Genomic DNA, 14,322 nt, shown 5'->3' with positions numbered 1-14,322 from the left:
TTCCTTCAGGGAACTCGGTCCTGAAAGACCCCCGAGACCCCAACCCAGAATGGAACACGCGAGTCACTGGATGCAATCAGCAGGAGGAATTTATTCACATAGGCGCCTATGGATGCAAAGCAGAACCTCAGCCGTGGCTTAGGCAGCTTGCATGCCTGGGCTCGGGGTTACAGGGTTTTTATAGGTTGCAAGGGACAAGATTCCAGCTTAGCACAGTAACAGTTATTTCATTGGCCCCCTCTCAAGCTCCCCTAAAAGTGGTCCCAGGGGGCCGAGTGGTTTTGGAGACCCCACCCACGTGTTCCTATTTTTGTCCTCTTTTGCTTGAGTTTGCCCCTCTGGAATGTCTCGTGGTTTCTTAACTGTCTGGGACATTTTGCGGTTGCTTTGTGCAAGACTCGAGGGGGTATGTAACGTATGGGTTACAACATGGGGGGGGTGTGGGGCATGGGTTGCGGTTAGGAGGAAGCATCTTGTGACTGCAGAGCAAAAGGTTATATATTTCTTTTTTTAACATTAAGCTTAAGGCTTTAAGGCTGGGGTCTTTCATTCCCCCCTTTTCTTTTATCAGGGATATAATCTTATATCCATTGATCTGCCTGTTCGGGTTCGGATTCAGCCTGTTGTTGAAGCAAATGATATTGCTGGGTAAGGACCATGGTTTGTACCACAGAAAGCCTGTCTTTTATGAACTGCATCAATTTGTTAAAAATACAGGGTCCAAACGTTAAAATCAACAGCAAGATGATCAAGGGTCCAGCTATGGTAGACAATAGAGTAGTCAGCCATGGGGACTTATTGAACCAGCCTTCAAACCAACTTTGAGAGCTCCGCAGGGATCTTTCCCGTGCATCTAGTCTTTCTCTGAGTTTGGTCATGGATTCCCTTACTACTCCTGTATGATCTGTGTAAAAACAACAATCTTCTTTTAGGGCAGCACAAAGCCCTCCTTCCTTTAAGAACAATAAGTCTAGACCCCGTCTATTTTGCAATACTACTTCAGATAAGGAGGTTAAAGATTTTTCTAAAGCAGTTACTGAGGTTTCTATTGCCCTCAGATCTTGCTGTACTGCGGCCTCTAAGATCCCCAACGGTCTGGGATTTTCAATTAAGGCTGCAGCCCCAGTTCCAACCCCTGCCAATACTCCTGCCCCCAATAGAACAGCCAAGGTAATGCTAACAGGTTCTCGGGAGAATCGGGTCCTCCCCATGAAATGTTCTTCAAATTCCTCTGTAGAATAATAGAGTAGCCTGGGATAGATCTTAACTAGGACACAAAAATTTCTTGATTGGTTAAAGGTAGCTATTGAAACACATGGGGTAATCCCGGTGTCACATGCCCAGTATTGACCTGTCGAGGGCACCACATATTTAGATTTATCAGAAGATAACTTGCTTATAGTACGTGCACAGAGCTCGTTGTTCCCTAACAGGGGGGGGTGCCCTAAGCATGTCCCTGAGCCGGTTACTTCGGACAGAGTCAACATGTGTTTTGTTCCCCAGTTACAACTAGAGGGAGCATCATAAGTAAAGGTCCCATTAATGGCTATTCCCTCGTAGTAGGGAGGGCTTGCCCGAAGGCAAAGCCAGCAGGACTTAGTGAGATTGGGCTGGGTAAAATTAAGGGCCTCATATCCTCCTTCAATTAGGTCTATCAGTCTTTCTCCTGACCCTGATAACGTGGGGGAGGCGAGCATGGTCGGGGGTGTGGGGGGTTTTAGATGGGTGGTATTGAGTGGAGGCGTTACCCTTGAGGGTATCGGTCTCTGTCTTCTTGGAGGAAGGGGCTTTTGATCTGGGAGTACTCTATTGGGGCCTAACGGCTGGGGGTTGGTATTTATTTTTAATTTTATTTTGAATAGGACCCCGGGGTCATAGGCAGTTTGCTTGTATACCCTCAGGCCCCATAGTCTCCCTTGTAGCCAATCTCTAGATGTCTTGCCTGCCGAGGTAAAGGTTATACTTAAGGGATTGCAGGCAAATGAAGTGCATGGCCCGTCCCCATACCACAGGGGGTCAAATTTGTCCCAGCGGTATTGTTTTTTGCAATAGTCAGTTTCTAGCGGGGGTCCATCACTTTGTTTGTCTCTTTTTACTTGTATTAGATCCCAGGATGAACTTGGGTTCCACCAAGCATCCCCTGTAGTTTCACATCCCCAAGCCCTACAATAGTAACTGTCATGTTGCCCACATTTCCGTGCTTGAGATCTACTTCTTCCATCCTTTGGACATACATAAAATGGACTTTTTCTTAAGGCTGCTCGAGTCCTAGGGTCCCTACATCCTGCCGGGTAACGTGCACAGATGCAACGCCCGCTACTGGTGCATACCTCTGGTTCTCTTGGTTTAGCAGGATCAGTAGTTGGAATATCAAAGTCTTCTGATCCAGCTAGCATCTGACAGAGGTCAGGCTCCAGGGTGGGCCACCATGCCCAAAGGGGGTATTTAGTGGAAGTTATTTCCCAAGCTATTTCTCCCGCCCCTGACAGTATTTGCCATGTCTGGCTCACAGGCTGGTTAGGGTTATACATCTGGTGCCCGGCAGCTGACATGGACATGGGGAGAGCTAGACATAAAGTGAATAAAATCAGCAGCGAGTGAGTCTTATCTTTAGCGGGTTTTGAGTGCGCTGCAATTTCCATCCTGAAGAGGTGCTGGTGGATTCCAGTGGATGAGCAGTCTTTACATGAGAGGCGTGGATCCAAGCAGAGATGCCGTCCACTTTGACTGCAGTAGGAGTCGTCAGCAGGACAGTGTAGGGTCCTTTCCACCGTGGTTCAAGGTTCTTGCTCTGGTGTCTGCGTACCCAGACGGTGTCTCCGACTTTGAAGGGATGTGGCAGCGATGGGGTTTTAAGTTCCTCTTTGTATGCTGCGGCTAAAGGCTTCCAGACCTCGTTCTGAACCAGCTGCAAGGCACGCAAATGAGTCTGCATAGATGGGGCGAGGGAGGCACAGGTTTCAGTTTCATAAAAGTTAACAGCAGGTGGTGGGGCACCGTACAGAATCTCAAATGGGGTTAGTCCCTGTGGGTCTGGGGTATTTCGGGCCCGATATAAGGCTAAAGGCAGGAGCTGTACCCAGTCTCTAGTGCCAGTTTCAAGCGTTAATTTGGTCAAGGTCTCCTTAATAGTTCTATTCATTCTTTCTACCTGTCCTGAACTTTGGGGTCTGTAAGCACAATGTAATTTCCAATTGATCCCCAATATATTGGCCACCATCTGACTTACCTGGGAAACGAAGGCAGGCCCGTTATCCGATCCAATTGTCCCAGGTACCCCATACCTGGGAAAAATCTCTTCTAATAATTTCTTTGCAACCACCTTAGCAGTTTCATGTCGAGTCGGGAATGCTTCTGCCCATCCGGAGAAGGTATCAACAAAAACTAGAAGATATCTATAGCCGTACATACCTGGTTTGATTTCAGTGAAGTCTATTTCCCAATGGGTTCCAGGTTTATGCCCTTTCATTCGAATTCCGGTTTCAATCTTGTTTTTACCAGCATTTACCTGGGCACAGGCTTGACAATTTTCTGCTGTCTGGCGAAGAAGTTGATCCCTGTTTGGGAGATATAAAGTACCTTCCCCGCGGTCTAAAAGTTCTTTCATCTTTTTAGCCCCAAGGTGTGTGAGTCTGTGTAGGGACTTCACTAGTTGTTTTGCATTTTTAAGGGGCATGATAGTCTTTCCTTGATATTTCCAAGTATGGTCCTCCGGGCTGTAGGTAGCCCCCAGTCTCTGTATGACATTTAAGTCCTTGTCTTCATAGACCCATTGCTCTTCGTGGTTATCATGTGGTGGGTCTACTTGTTGGGGCAATAGGGTTATTATTAAGAGCTGCGGCCCCAGAGCTGCTTTCTTGGCTGTCTCATCTGCTAATCTGTTCCCTTTGGCCTCTGGGGTGTCTCCTTTCTGATGGCCGGGACAATGTATAATGCTTAATTTCTTAGGCAAAAATAAAGCTTTAAGTAAAGCTAATATTTCAGTCTTATTTTTTATTTCTTTTCCTTCTGAGGTCAGTAATCCTCTGCGCTTGTAAATTTCCCCATGTATATGGGCAGTGGCAAAAGCATATCTGCTGTCTGTGTACACAATTAGCTTTTTCCCCTCTGCCAGCTTTAAGGCTTGAGTCAGAGCTATCAGTTCTGCCCGCTGAGCTGACGTCCCGCCCGGAAGCGCACTCGCCTATATTACCTCAGATTCAGTGGTGATGGCCGCTCCTGCTCGTCGTTCTCCATTGAGCAGATAACTGCTTCCATCTGTATACCAGACTAGCTCCGCATCCTTCATTGGTTGGTCTGTGAGGTCTGGCCGGGTCCCCTGTGTTTCTGCGAGGATCTGCTGGCAGTTGTGAGGATCTGCTTTTTCCGGGAGCGGCAGGAGGGTTGCTGGATTTAATGTCACCAAGGGGCCGAACTGGATCCGGTCAGTATCCAATAACAAAGACTGGTAATGGGTGAGCCGGGCATTTGACATCCAGCGGTCGGGTGGCTGGCGAATTATGGTTTCAATGGCATGAGGGGTTAATAGGGTTAATGGCTGTCCCAAAGTCAGTTTGGTGGCATCCTTAATCAGAAGAGCCACAGCTGCTATCATCCGGAGGCAAGGTGGCCATCCGGCTGCCACTGGATCCAATTTCTTTGACAGGTAGGCTATAGGGCGCCTCCAGGGTCCCAGCTTTTGGGTTAAAACCCCTTTTGCATAGCCCTGTTTTTCATCTATAAACAGATCAAAAGGCTTGGTAATGTCTGGCAGGCCTAAGGCGGGGGCTGACAGAAGAGCCAATTTAATTTGTTCAAATGCCAGCTGATGTTCCTCAGTCCAGGTAAAGGAAGTACCTGGTTTAGTCAGTGGATACAAGGGGGCTGCTATCTCGGCAAACCCAGGAATCCAGAGTCTGCAGAAACCTGCGGTTCCTAGAAACTCCCGCAGCTGCTTGGGACTCTGGGGAGTTGGTATATTTGAGATAGTCTCTTTCCTGGCAGCTGTCAGCCAGCGCCGACCATCGTAAAGTTCATAGCCAAGATAGGTAACCTTTGTCTGACAGATTTGGGCCTTCTTTGCTGATGCCCTGTACCCCAGTAGTCCCAAGGTTTGCAACAATTCTTTCGTACCTGTTAGGCAGTCTTCTTTGGAGGTTGCAGCCAACAAGATATCATCCACATATTGAAGCATAATTAAGGAAGGGTGTCTTACCCGAAATTCAGCCACATCCTGGTGCAGAGCCTCATCAAAGAGCGTTGGGCTGTTTTTAAATCCTTGTGGTAGTCTCGTCCAAGTCAGCTGTCCAGAAACCCCTTCCTCGGGATCTTTCCATTCGAATGCAAAAAGGGCCTGACTTTGGGGAGACAGTCTTAGGCAGAAAAAGGCATCTTTCAGGTCCAAAACAGTATACCAGGTATGGGTCGGAGGCAAGGTGCTGAGGAGATTGTAGGGATTTGGCACTGTGGGGTGAATGTCTTCTACCCTTTTGTTAACTTCCCTTAAGTCCTGAACCGGTCGATAATCATTAGTCCCTGGCTTTTTGACCGGTAGCAGCGGGGTGTTCCAGGGCGACCGGCAAGGTGTTAGAATGCCTTGATCTAGGAGGCGTTTGATATGCGGCTTGATGCCTTGGTAGGCCTCCCTTGACATAGGATATTGTTTAATATTAATGGGAGTTGCAGTGGCTTTTAGCTGTATGACTAGTGGAGGTTGTTGTCTAGCCATTCCCATTCCTCCAGTTTCTGCCCAGGCCTCCGGGTAGGAACTAAGCCAATAGTCCATGTTTTTAATAGGTAGTGAGGACTTATCAAAAAGTTTGTATTCATCTTCTAGTTTGAAAGTCAATACATGTAAGGGGGTCTGGTTTGGCCCGGTAATAGAGACACCCCCGTCTTTGAAATAAATTTGGGCCCTCAATTTGGTTAACAGGTCTCTTCCTAGTAGTGGATACGGACAATCAGGCACATGTAAAAACGAATGAGAAACCTTACCTGTGGCAAGGTGTACTTCTCTGTCAGTAGTCCATCGGTATGGTTTGCTCCCGGTGGCACCTTGGACCCATGTTGTTCTGTGGCTTATGGGTCCTGGTGCTTGCGTCAGCACTGAGTGTTGGGCTCCCGTATCCACTAGGAAGGTTACAGGTCGCCCCCCTACTTGTAGAGTTACCCGGGGCTCAGGGGGGAGCTCCTGGCCCTGACTCCTTCAGTCTTCATCTAGTGCTAGTAACTGCGAGGCCCGATTTGCACCTCTTCTGGGGTTGGGGGGTCTCTTTGGGCAATCCTTTACCCAGTGTCCTCTTTCCTTACAGTAGGCACATTGGTCTCGGTCTACATGGGGCCTGTTTCGTTCCCTGTCCTGACTCATTTTGTCTCCCTGACGATCCCTTTCTCTTTCTCTTTTGTCTGACTCTTCTCTAAGCTTAAGGTCTCGTTCTTCTTGCATCTTCTTGATTCTATCCTCTCGTTCCTCTGGAGTTTCTCTCTTGTTAAATATCTTTTCTGCTTCCTTCAGCAAATCTGTTAGAGAGAAATCCTGCAAATTATCCAGTCTTTGCAACTTAGTTCTGATGTCTGGGGCAGATTGCCAAATAAATGCCATAGAGACATTTCCTTTCTGATCTTCACTATCAGGATCGAAGGGTGTGAACCTCCGATATGCCTCTTTTAGTCTTTCTAAAAATGCCGTTGGGCTCTCCTCTGCTCCCTGAATAGTTTGTCTTACCTGGGCCAAATTAGTGGGCCGACGCCCTGCTCCTTGGAGACCCGCTATGAGTAACTGGCGATAGAGACGTAGGTGGTTCCTACCTGCTTCAGTGGTATAGTCCCAGTTTGGCCGGGTTAAAGGAAAAGCCTCGTTAATCAAATTTGGGAGTTGGGTAGGTCGCCCATCATCCCCTGGTACATTTTTGCGAGCTTCCAAAAGAACTTTTTGTTTCTCCTCTGAAGTGAGGAGTATCTGCAAAAGTTGCTAGCAGTCATCCCATGTTGGCTGGTGAGTCACTAGAATAGATTCAATCAGAGAGGTTAAAGCTACAGGGTTTTCAGCAAAGGAAGGATTATGAGTTTTCCAGTTATAAAGGTCAGAGGCCGAGAATGGCCAATACTGATATTGGCCATTGGGACCCCCCGTTTGCCGCAGGGGGAGAACTTTAGAAGTGTCCCTTGGTGCCATGTGATCCCGTCGTCCTCGGAGTCGTCCCGCCATGGGGGATGGATCTGGGGGAGCACTGGCAGTTGGACCCTCTTGGTCGTCTTCTTCTTCCTCCGAGGAAGGTGAATTGGACCCAGGGGCTGGTGAGGGCTGGGGCTGATAAGGAGGAGGCACATCAGATAGCAGGTCAATTAGGGCTGAGTCTTCTGGCGGCAAAACCTTCTTTGGTGTTGCCCTTGGCTTAGTCGAAGGTTCAGATTTGTCGAGAACAGGGTAAAGTTGGGAGGTTTGAGGGGGTAGAAGAGAAGGAACTGGAAGGAGAGGGGCAGAGGGCTCGAGGGGAGAAGAAGAAGAAGGAGGCTTAGGAGGAGAGAAAGGAGCCACCCAGGAGGGTGGCGTGGAAGCTAAATCTTCCCAAGTAATAATATAGGGTATTTTATCAGGGTGTCCCTGAGGACCTTGGATGAAGATTCGAGACTTCACCTGTAAGATAGAATCAATGTTAAAGGTTCCTTCAGGAGGCCAGCTGGTATTGAATGTAGGCCATTCTGAGGCACAGAGAGTTTTCCATTTCTTCTTTTTGACCGTCACGGACAAGTTGTTTGCGCGCTTTTGGACGTCCTGCCAATGATCTAGAGTAAGGCTCAAAGGGGTAGTTAGGGTGTTCCCCATATTTCTTTCAGACAGAAAGTAGACAGACAGACACAGTAGTACAAAGACGAGACCGAACGGGACGAGCGCTGCGCGGTGCCGGCAGGAACCGAATTCAGATGGCTTGGGAGAAGTTAGTACTTCTCTTTCGCCTACAAAGACAGTGTATCCTTCAGAAACACTGGGGGCCCCGAAAAAATGGACCCTTCGGATCCCTGGGACGTCTCCCAGGGTGGCAGGGGAGAAGTCCGAGCCAAACCTCAAATTAGCTCCTTCTCAAGCTGCCTTCAGATACTGAGCTACGCGTAGACTTCAGAATACAGACGCTGCGCAAGACATTAAACATAGAGACAAACATAGAGACAGAGAGCTCGTATTTGCCGGCTTACCTCCCAGTGAAGTCGAGTGTCCTCCGGATTTGGGTCTGGGTCGTTCCGGTGATCCCGGACGAGCCCCCAAATGAAAGACCCCCGAGACCCCAACCCAGAATGGAACACGCGAGTCACTGGATGCAATCAGCAGGAGGAATTTATTCACATAGGCGCCTATGGATGCAAAGCAGAACCTCAGCCGTGGCTTAGGCAGCTTGCATGCCTGGGCTCGGGGTTACAGGGTTTTTATAGGTTGCAAGGGACAAGATTCCAGCTTAGCACAGTAACAGTTATTTCATTGGCCCCCTCTCAAGCTCCCCTAAAAGTGGTCCCAGGGGGCCGAGTGATTTTGGAGACCCCACCCACGTGTTCCTATTTTTGTCCTCTTTTGCTTGAGTTTGCCCCTCTGGAATGTCTCGTGGTTTCTTAACTGTCTGGGACATTTTGCGGTTGCTTTGTGCAAGACTCGAGGGGGTATGTAACGTATGGGTTACAACATGGGGGGGTGTGGGGCATGGGTTGCGGTTAGGAGGAAGCATCTTGTGACTGCAGAGCAAAAGGTTATATATTTCTTTTTTTAACATTAAGCTTAAGGCTTTAAGGCTGGGGTCTTTCAGTCCCACCAGGGAAACACAAAGTCACAACCTCATTGGAGCCTGACACATCCGCTGCATGTAATTAATGTCTTACAAGAGAAAAGTGAAGCGAAGACAGCGTGCATGCCGGGTTCCAAGGCGACCTGCCCAACACCCTGGTCACCATCCCAGCCACAGGAGGCGGAAGCTGCCGGCAATTTAAGGATCTGCTGACTCCACTCCCACAATTCATCCTTGGGAGATTCCCCAAGGCCAACAAGAGCTACTCAAGAGGGTGCCTGCTGCTGGTATATTAGAAGACAGTATGGTCGGTGGACAGTGTGGCTCGTTTTAAATGATCTGTATGTGACCAGAAGGAAACAGACCAACTGCTAACAAGTCTTTTCTATAAGCACCCAGATTAAGTGGGTTTTGTATTTTTGTCTAATTTTTATGTTCTTCAGGCTTTCTAGCACAAGTAGACAGTTGATAAAGCTCAAACGTCATTTTAAATGGTCTTTAAAGGAGTCTATAGAAACAATTTGCTGTCTCCTGAGAATATCATCCTGAAAAGTATATGTATTATGGCCATAAGTGAACCATGTTGTGTGCAAAACCATGTTGTGTGCAAAAGCCCACAGTGAAATGACGAACCGGAAAATATCTGTGAAAAACTCTTTGTCTCTTCTACATTGTAAAACTCAGAAGAGCAACTGGGCCAACTGCTTTTCTGTTCTCCATTTTTATTATCCAGATGGTGCTGTGTCCTTCCACTGGCTGCTTCGTTCTTGAAGATTACGGAGCAAGCCACTAGCAGAAGCAATAATGACATTAGTGCATCTTTCCACTGGATTGTCATGTCTCTTTTGAAGAAGAAAAAGTACAAGCTTTATGCTGGATTCATCCCCCTCACTTCTGTCTTCAAGTCAAGATAAAATGCTGACAATGAGCTAGAACAGATGACGCGCTCGAAATGGCTGAGAAGTCATTAACTAGCAAAAAATGAGTTCAAAGGACAGGAAGAAACAACTTGTTATGGATTGAGAGACAGGAGACAGGACTTTCACTTTCCACAAGTAACTTTCTTCCCTGGCCTCAGGCTCTCTTGAAAAAACAACCTATAACTAATTCTTGGGGAAGGGGGGTGCCTTTGGGTGGAAGAACAATTTGCTCAAACTTGGAAAACACAAATGGTCATTTAAACTCTCAATATCCAAAGATTCAAAGAACCCAGGATGGGGCAAAAAAGCAGCTTAGAGGGGCTTCTTCCTTTTTCAATGCCATTTGCCCAAACTCTAGTCAGTCACAGCTCTACTGGAGACACTGGACCTCCTTGGCCTTCCCGGGGCCATTTTTCTTCCTGGTCTTTTGGATCAAGACATTTCCACTTTGTTTAATAAATTTGTAGCTGTTGGGTGTGACCACGGGCTAAACTCCTGCTCATCTCTCAAGTCTTGGCTCCAATGCCCCTTCCTCCAAGAGCTCCACCTTGATAAGTCAGATCAAGGTCATGGGAGCTATGTGCTCCCCTCACAGAATCCAGTACTTGGCTTAATTCTCATTCATTCACCTGACAAGTGTTTCCGGCACTGATGTGTGCAGTGTACTGGGGATGGTTCCAGTGCTGGAGTGTTGTGGGAATAAGATCAAGCCCCTGCCTTCCTGGGCTGAGAGTATTGGGACAACAGAAAAGAAATACCTGTATTTTATTATCAATAAGTGCTATGGAGAAAAGACAAGACAAGGAGACAGAGGGGTCGAGGGTGATGCTGATTGAAATGGAACAATCAGGGAAGGCTTCTCTAAGAAGGTAATATTTGAACCAGGTGTAAATAATATGAGTGAGCCTCACAAAGACTTGGGAGAGGGGCTGGAGGAGTAGCTCAGTGCTAATGCACATGCTCAGCATGTGTAAGGCCTTGGGTTCTACACCCAGCACCAAAAAAAAAGTTCTCGGGAGACATGTCCTAGGAGGAGATAGGCCCTGTGTGCCTCTCCCTTGGGGGTCTTCCTCACTCAACTCCCTGAGGGGTTGGTTGGTAGCAGCTGGCATGCAGCAGAAGCTAGCACATGAGAACGGGGCAGGGCGAGGTGGGGGGACGACCAACGTCATTCCCTCTTGCCCAACCACACACTCACTGTGTGTGTTACTCCTTTTATCTAGAGTATCCACTTCCCTTTGCTGCTACCCAAGTGCCTGCCTGCCTTCAGATACCTCCGGAATTGGTCTGCTGTCAAGCCATGCCTGCTCCAGCCCCTGGCCTTGGACTCTTGTGTGCTACAAGATTCCACAGTTGATGGCAGGCACGGTGGCACATCCCACCAATTCTAGCAGCTCAGGAGGCTGAGGCAAGAGGATAGCAAGTTCAAAACCAGCCTCAGTGACTCGGGGAGACCCTGTCTCTAAGTAAAATATAAAAAAAGGCTGGGAACGTGGCTCAGTGGTTAAGCACCCTTGGGTTCAATCCTAATCCCGGGGACCAAAAAAAAAGATTCCACAGTGGCCATTCTGCGAGTGGCCCTTCAGGGGACCCCAGCGCTCCAACTCTGAAACCATGTGAGCCCACCAGGGTGGACAGACAGCAACTGTGTTATGAAATCATACAATCACATTCTTGGATCAGGCTTGGTAATCTCTCAGCCCCCAGAAAGGGAAGGACAGCACCCTCACTCCAACACGCCCTCCAGGACCTGCAGGCAGGAGCCACGGGGCTTCCAGCTTGCAGGACTGTGCTGGTGGCAGCTGAGCACATTTGCTCTGAACGTCTGCCAGCAGCTGCCACTCTCCAGCACTTGTGACAACAGCCCTGATTCTGTGTGTTTGTAAGTTACAATTCTGCTTGCATTTCACTGCTCCACAGCCCCAGAGCACTTTATGTTCCATGCCTTGTCACAGTGGCAGTCAGCCACAGTCACTTCCCTCTGTCACAGATGCTGAACATAGAACTCAAATGCAAGCCACAGACTCACCAAGACTTACATATATTTCATTTTTTATTACCAATCAAAAATAAATTCCGTATATTGTTTAGCAAATATTATCATTGTTTTGTGACAAAAGACACAAGAGTCATAACAACAAAACTCCCCGAGAGTCAAACTCATAACAATGCCAAAATAAATCACAAAAATATACAAATTAAAATCTTACGTAAAATAAATAGGAGTCATCTGCTACGGTGGCTGTGACTTGCCTACCCATTTGGATGCCATTTGCCAAGGTCTCCCTGGCCCAGGAAGACAAGCGGAGCAGGCCAGGTCCAGGGTATGGCTCAGCCCAGGAACCAGAGGTTGGAATAGGAAGTGAGAAATTGCACTGGGAGGAGGAAGTCATTGGACTGGTGATATCTGGGAATAATTATGACCCTCTTCAGGAAGTGATTATCAATGGGGAAGGGAGAGGAGGAGGGGGACCACCTGTTGGTAGTGACTGTGTGTGCAAGAGGTAGCTGTGGAAGTGAGTGCACCTGCTCCTTCTGCTCTACACACCCCCACAAGGTTTGGGCCAACGTGCTTTGCTCTGCCGGCACCCTGGCCTCTCAGGAACACAACTCTGCCAGCTCCTGTGGGGACTCAGAAGCAAGCTGCTCTTGTAGAAAACTAGGGGTCTCCTAAGGGCTCAAAGAGTTGCTGTCTTTTCCCTTATGGTCGAGAGCACACAGGCATCGATAGCTCCCCAGACTTCTAGGAGTAAATTCTGTGCCTGGGGAGGCCTTAGACTGGCCAGGGCAGGACACTCCCTAGTGCCAGGAGTTAGGACTAGGACTCTCTAGGCGCCTGGAGAGCAGAGCACTGGGTGACAGGCCTGCCCTGGCTGAGGAAAGGCAGGAACACCTGCCACGCAGGCGGAAGGTGGGCAGCTTCCCTCACCTGGATCTGGTGCCCCAGCTCCTGTGCTTCCTGACAGAAGGCAGCCCTTGGTCCCACAGCCTCCCCCATGGTGGGAGCCAGGAGCTCTGGAGCAGGCCCTGGGGTGGGACTTCCTGCAGGTGTAAGAGACTCTCCCGTAGTACCAGCGTCAGTACCAGCGTCAGCACGGGCCAGTCGGAGCCCTCACGCCAGGGTCATGAGGATGTGAGGAAACGGGACTACTCCTCTGCTCGCCCACAGACCTCTCCCTAGTGAACCCCACTGATGGGATCCCATAAGGGGGTGAAGAAGGTCAGGTGACCTCGGCCAGCCACAGGAAAGGGCATGAAGAACCGTCCTGGTGGCTTCAACATGCCCTCTTGTCCCCAGTCCCCCAGAGGGACCAGGGCTTAGAGAGGAGGAGGAATCTAGAAGGGTGGCTTCCTGTGCCAGGTGGGCCCTGGCTCCTCTTGTAGGGTGGGGATGGGTGGGTGGTCATGGCTGCCACAGCACAGAAGCCATGGCCAGAATCACCCCTGGATCCAAAAGGAGTACCTGACAAGTAATCTCTGGCATAGATGCCCTGCCCACCAAGGGGGGCCTTTGGCAAGGCGGAGACAAGCCTGGGGAGCAGGGAGCAGCGTGACGCCTGTGGCCCGCCTGACACTGCTCACTCCGTACCAGGTGGGAGTTCTTCCAAAGGAGAGATGGGGGGCGGGAGGAGAATCCTCAGCGAGCCCTGACTCACCGGGAGAGCCCATCCAAGGAGTTCTGATAGGTTCCTGGGTCCAGCGGTGACAGAAGATGTGCTCTTCTCCGTGGCCAGGGCCATCGTGCCCCTGGTCACAGTCACCCAGACACAGTCGGCCGTAGCAACTTCAGTCAGGCCCTGGGTGTGCCCATGTTCAAGCAGCTGACCTCAGGCCTGGGTTCCTTGCTTCTGGAAGAAGCCAACTCCTTCTGCAGGCACTGGCCCCCACTCTGCAGGAAAGGGTGGGCTCCCCGAGGCAGGGACAGAGGCTGGAAGGGCATGGCTGGGAGCAGATTATGGCTATTGCTTCCAGGGTGGGGATCCCTCCCCCTTTTAAAGTTTTGGTTTTTTTTTTTTTTTTTTGAAAAAACATTTTTTTTTAACATAAAGTTCTTTAACCCTGTCTTCCCTTCCCAAAATGATATTTAAAAAGAGGAGCAACGAGCCTAGTTTAGAAGTCCTCAGTAAGAAACAGCCTTTGCTCAGGTGGCTCACCCACCGCCCACCAGTCCAGGGCTGGCAGTGCCACCGCAGCCTGTTCAGAGGTCCCTGTCAGCAGCACCCTGGCTGCTCAGTCACACAGGCAATCCGCACCCCTGTGGCCTAACAGGCCCCCTCTCTCGGTGTGGCCCACTGGGGAGGCCCCGCGGGGCGGGCAGGGCCCCGGGCCCTGCTGTCAGATGGCGCTGTCCGGGGAGGCTCTGTGCAGCAAGGAGTTGCGCTCGTTGAGCAGCGTCGTGGTCTCGTCCACCACGGGCAGCTCGGGCTTCTCGGTGAAGTTCTCCGTGCAGGTGGTGCACCCGTCCAGCGGAAACTGTGGGCCGTTCTCCATGCGGGAGGCCATCAGCCCGTTCTGGTACTGCTGCCGCGTGATCTGTGGGCAGGAGGCGAGTGCGGTGGGCAAGAGCTGGGGCCCAGGCAGAAGAGAGGGCCTGCGGGGGCTCCCAGCAGGCGCAGGGCAAGGTGAGGAGAAGGATGCTGCGTTTGGGTGGG

The 14,322-nt window shown here is 49.9% G+C and overlaps 1 protein-coding gene and 2 long non-coding RNA genes across 5 annotated transcripts in view; 1 reads left to right on the top strand and 2 right to left on the bottom strand.

Annotated features, from left to right (window-relative positions):
• Positions 1-71: 71 nt before the first annotated feature.
• Positions 72-8,769, bottom strand: LOC144369257 (uncharacterized). Its single transcript, XR_013428729.1, has 2 exons — positions 7,616-8,769; positions 72-2,929 (listed from the first exon to the last, which is right to left on the bottom strand). It is a non-coding gene; the product is annotated as an uncharacterized LOC144369257 (long non-coding RNA).
• A 3-nt stretch (positions 8,770-8,772) lies between these two features.
• LOC120884822 (uncharacterized) lies at positions 8,773-11,765 on the top strand. The gene is made up of 2 exons (XR_005727181.2): positions 8,773-10,539; positions 10,894-11,765. It is a non-coding gene; the product is annotated as an uncharacterized LOC120884822 (long non-coding RNA).
• The window catches only part of Cnnm4 (cyclin and CBS domain divalent metal cation transport mediator 4), a 39,041-nt gene continuing 36,424 nt past the window's right edge, over positions 11,706-14,322 (bottom strand). For 2 of the 3 annotated variants that reach the window (XM_005339592.5, XM_013364878.4), the window contains one exon: positions 11,706-14,203. In XM_005339592.5, the coding sequence (XP_005339649.4) occupies positions 14,006-14,203 (198 nt within the window). In that variant the 3' untranslated portion in view covers positions 11,706-14,005. The remainder of the gene's footprint in view (positions 14,204-14,322) is intronic. The other variant, XM_040270759.2, reaches the window with a different exon arrangement.

This window comes from Ictidomys tridecemlineatus, chromosome 12, assembly GCF_052094955.1.
Source record: "Ictidomys tridecemlineatus isolate mIctTri1 chromosome 12, mIctTri1.hap1, whole genome shotgun sequence".
In the NCBI taxonomy this organism is placed as follows: Eukaryota; Metazoa; Chordata; class Mammalia; order Rodentia; family Sciuridae; genus Ictidomys; species Ictidomys tridecemlineatus.
The sequence above is the reverse complement of the archived record's forward strand: the minus strand, read 5'-3'. Positions and strand labels throughout refer to the sequence as shown.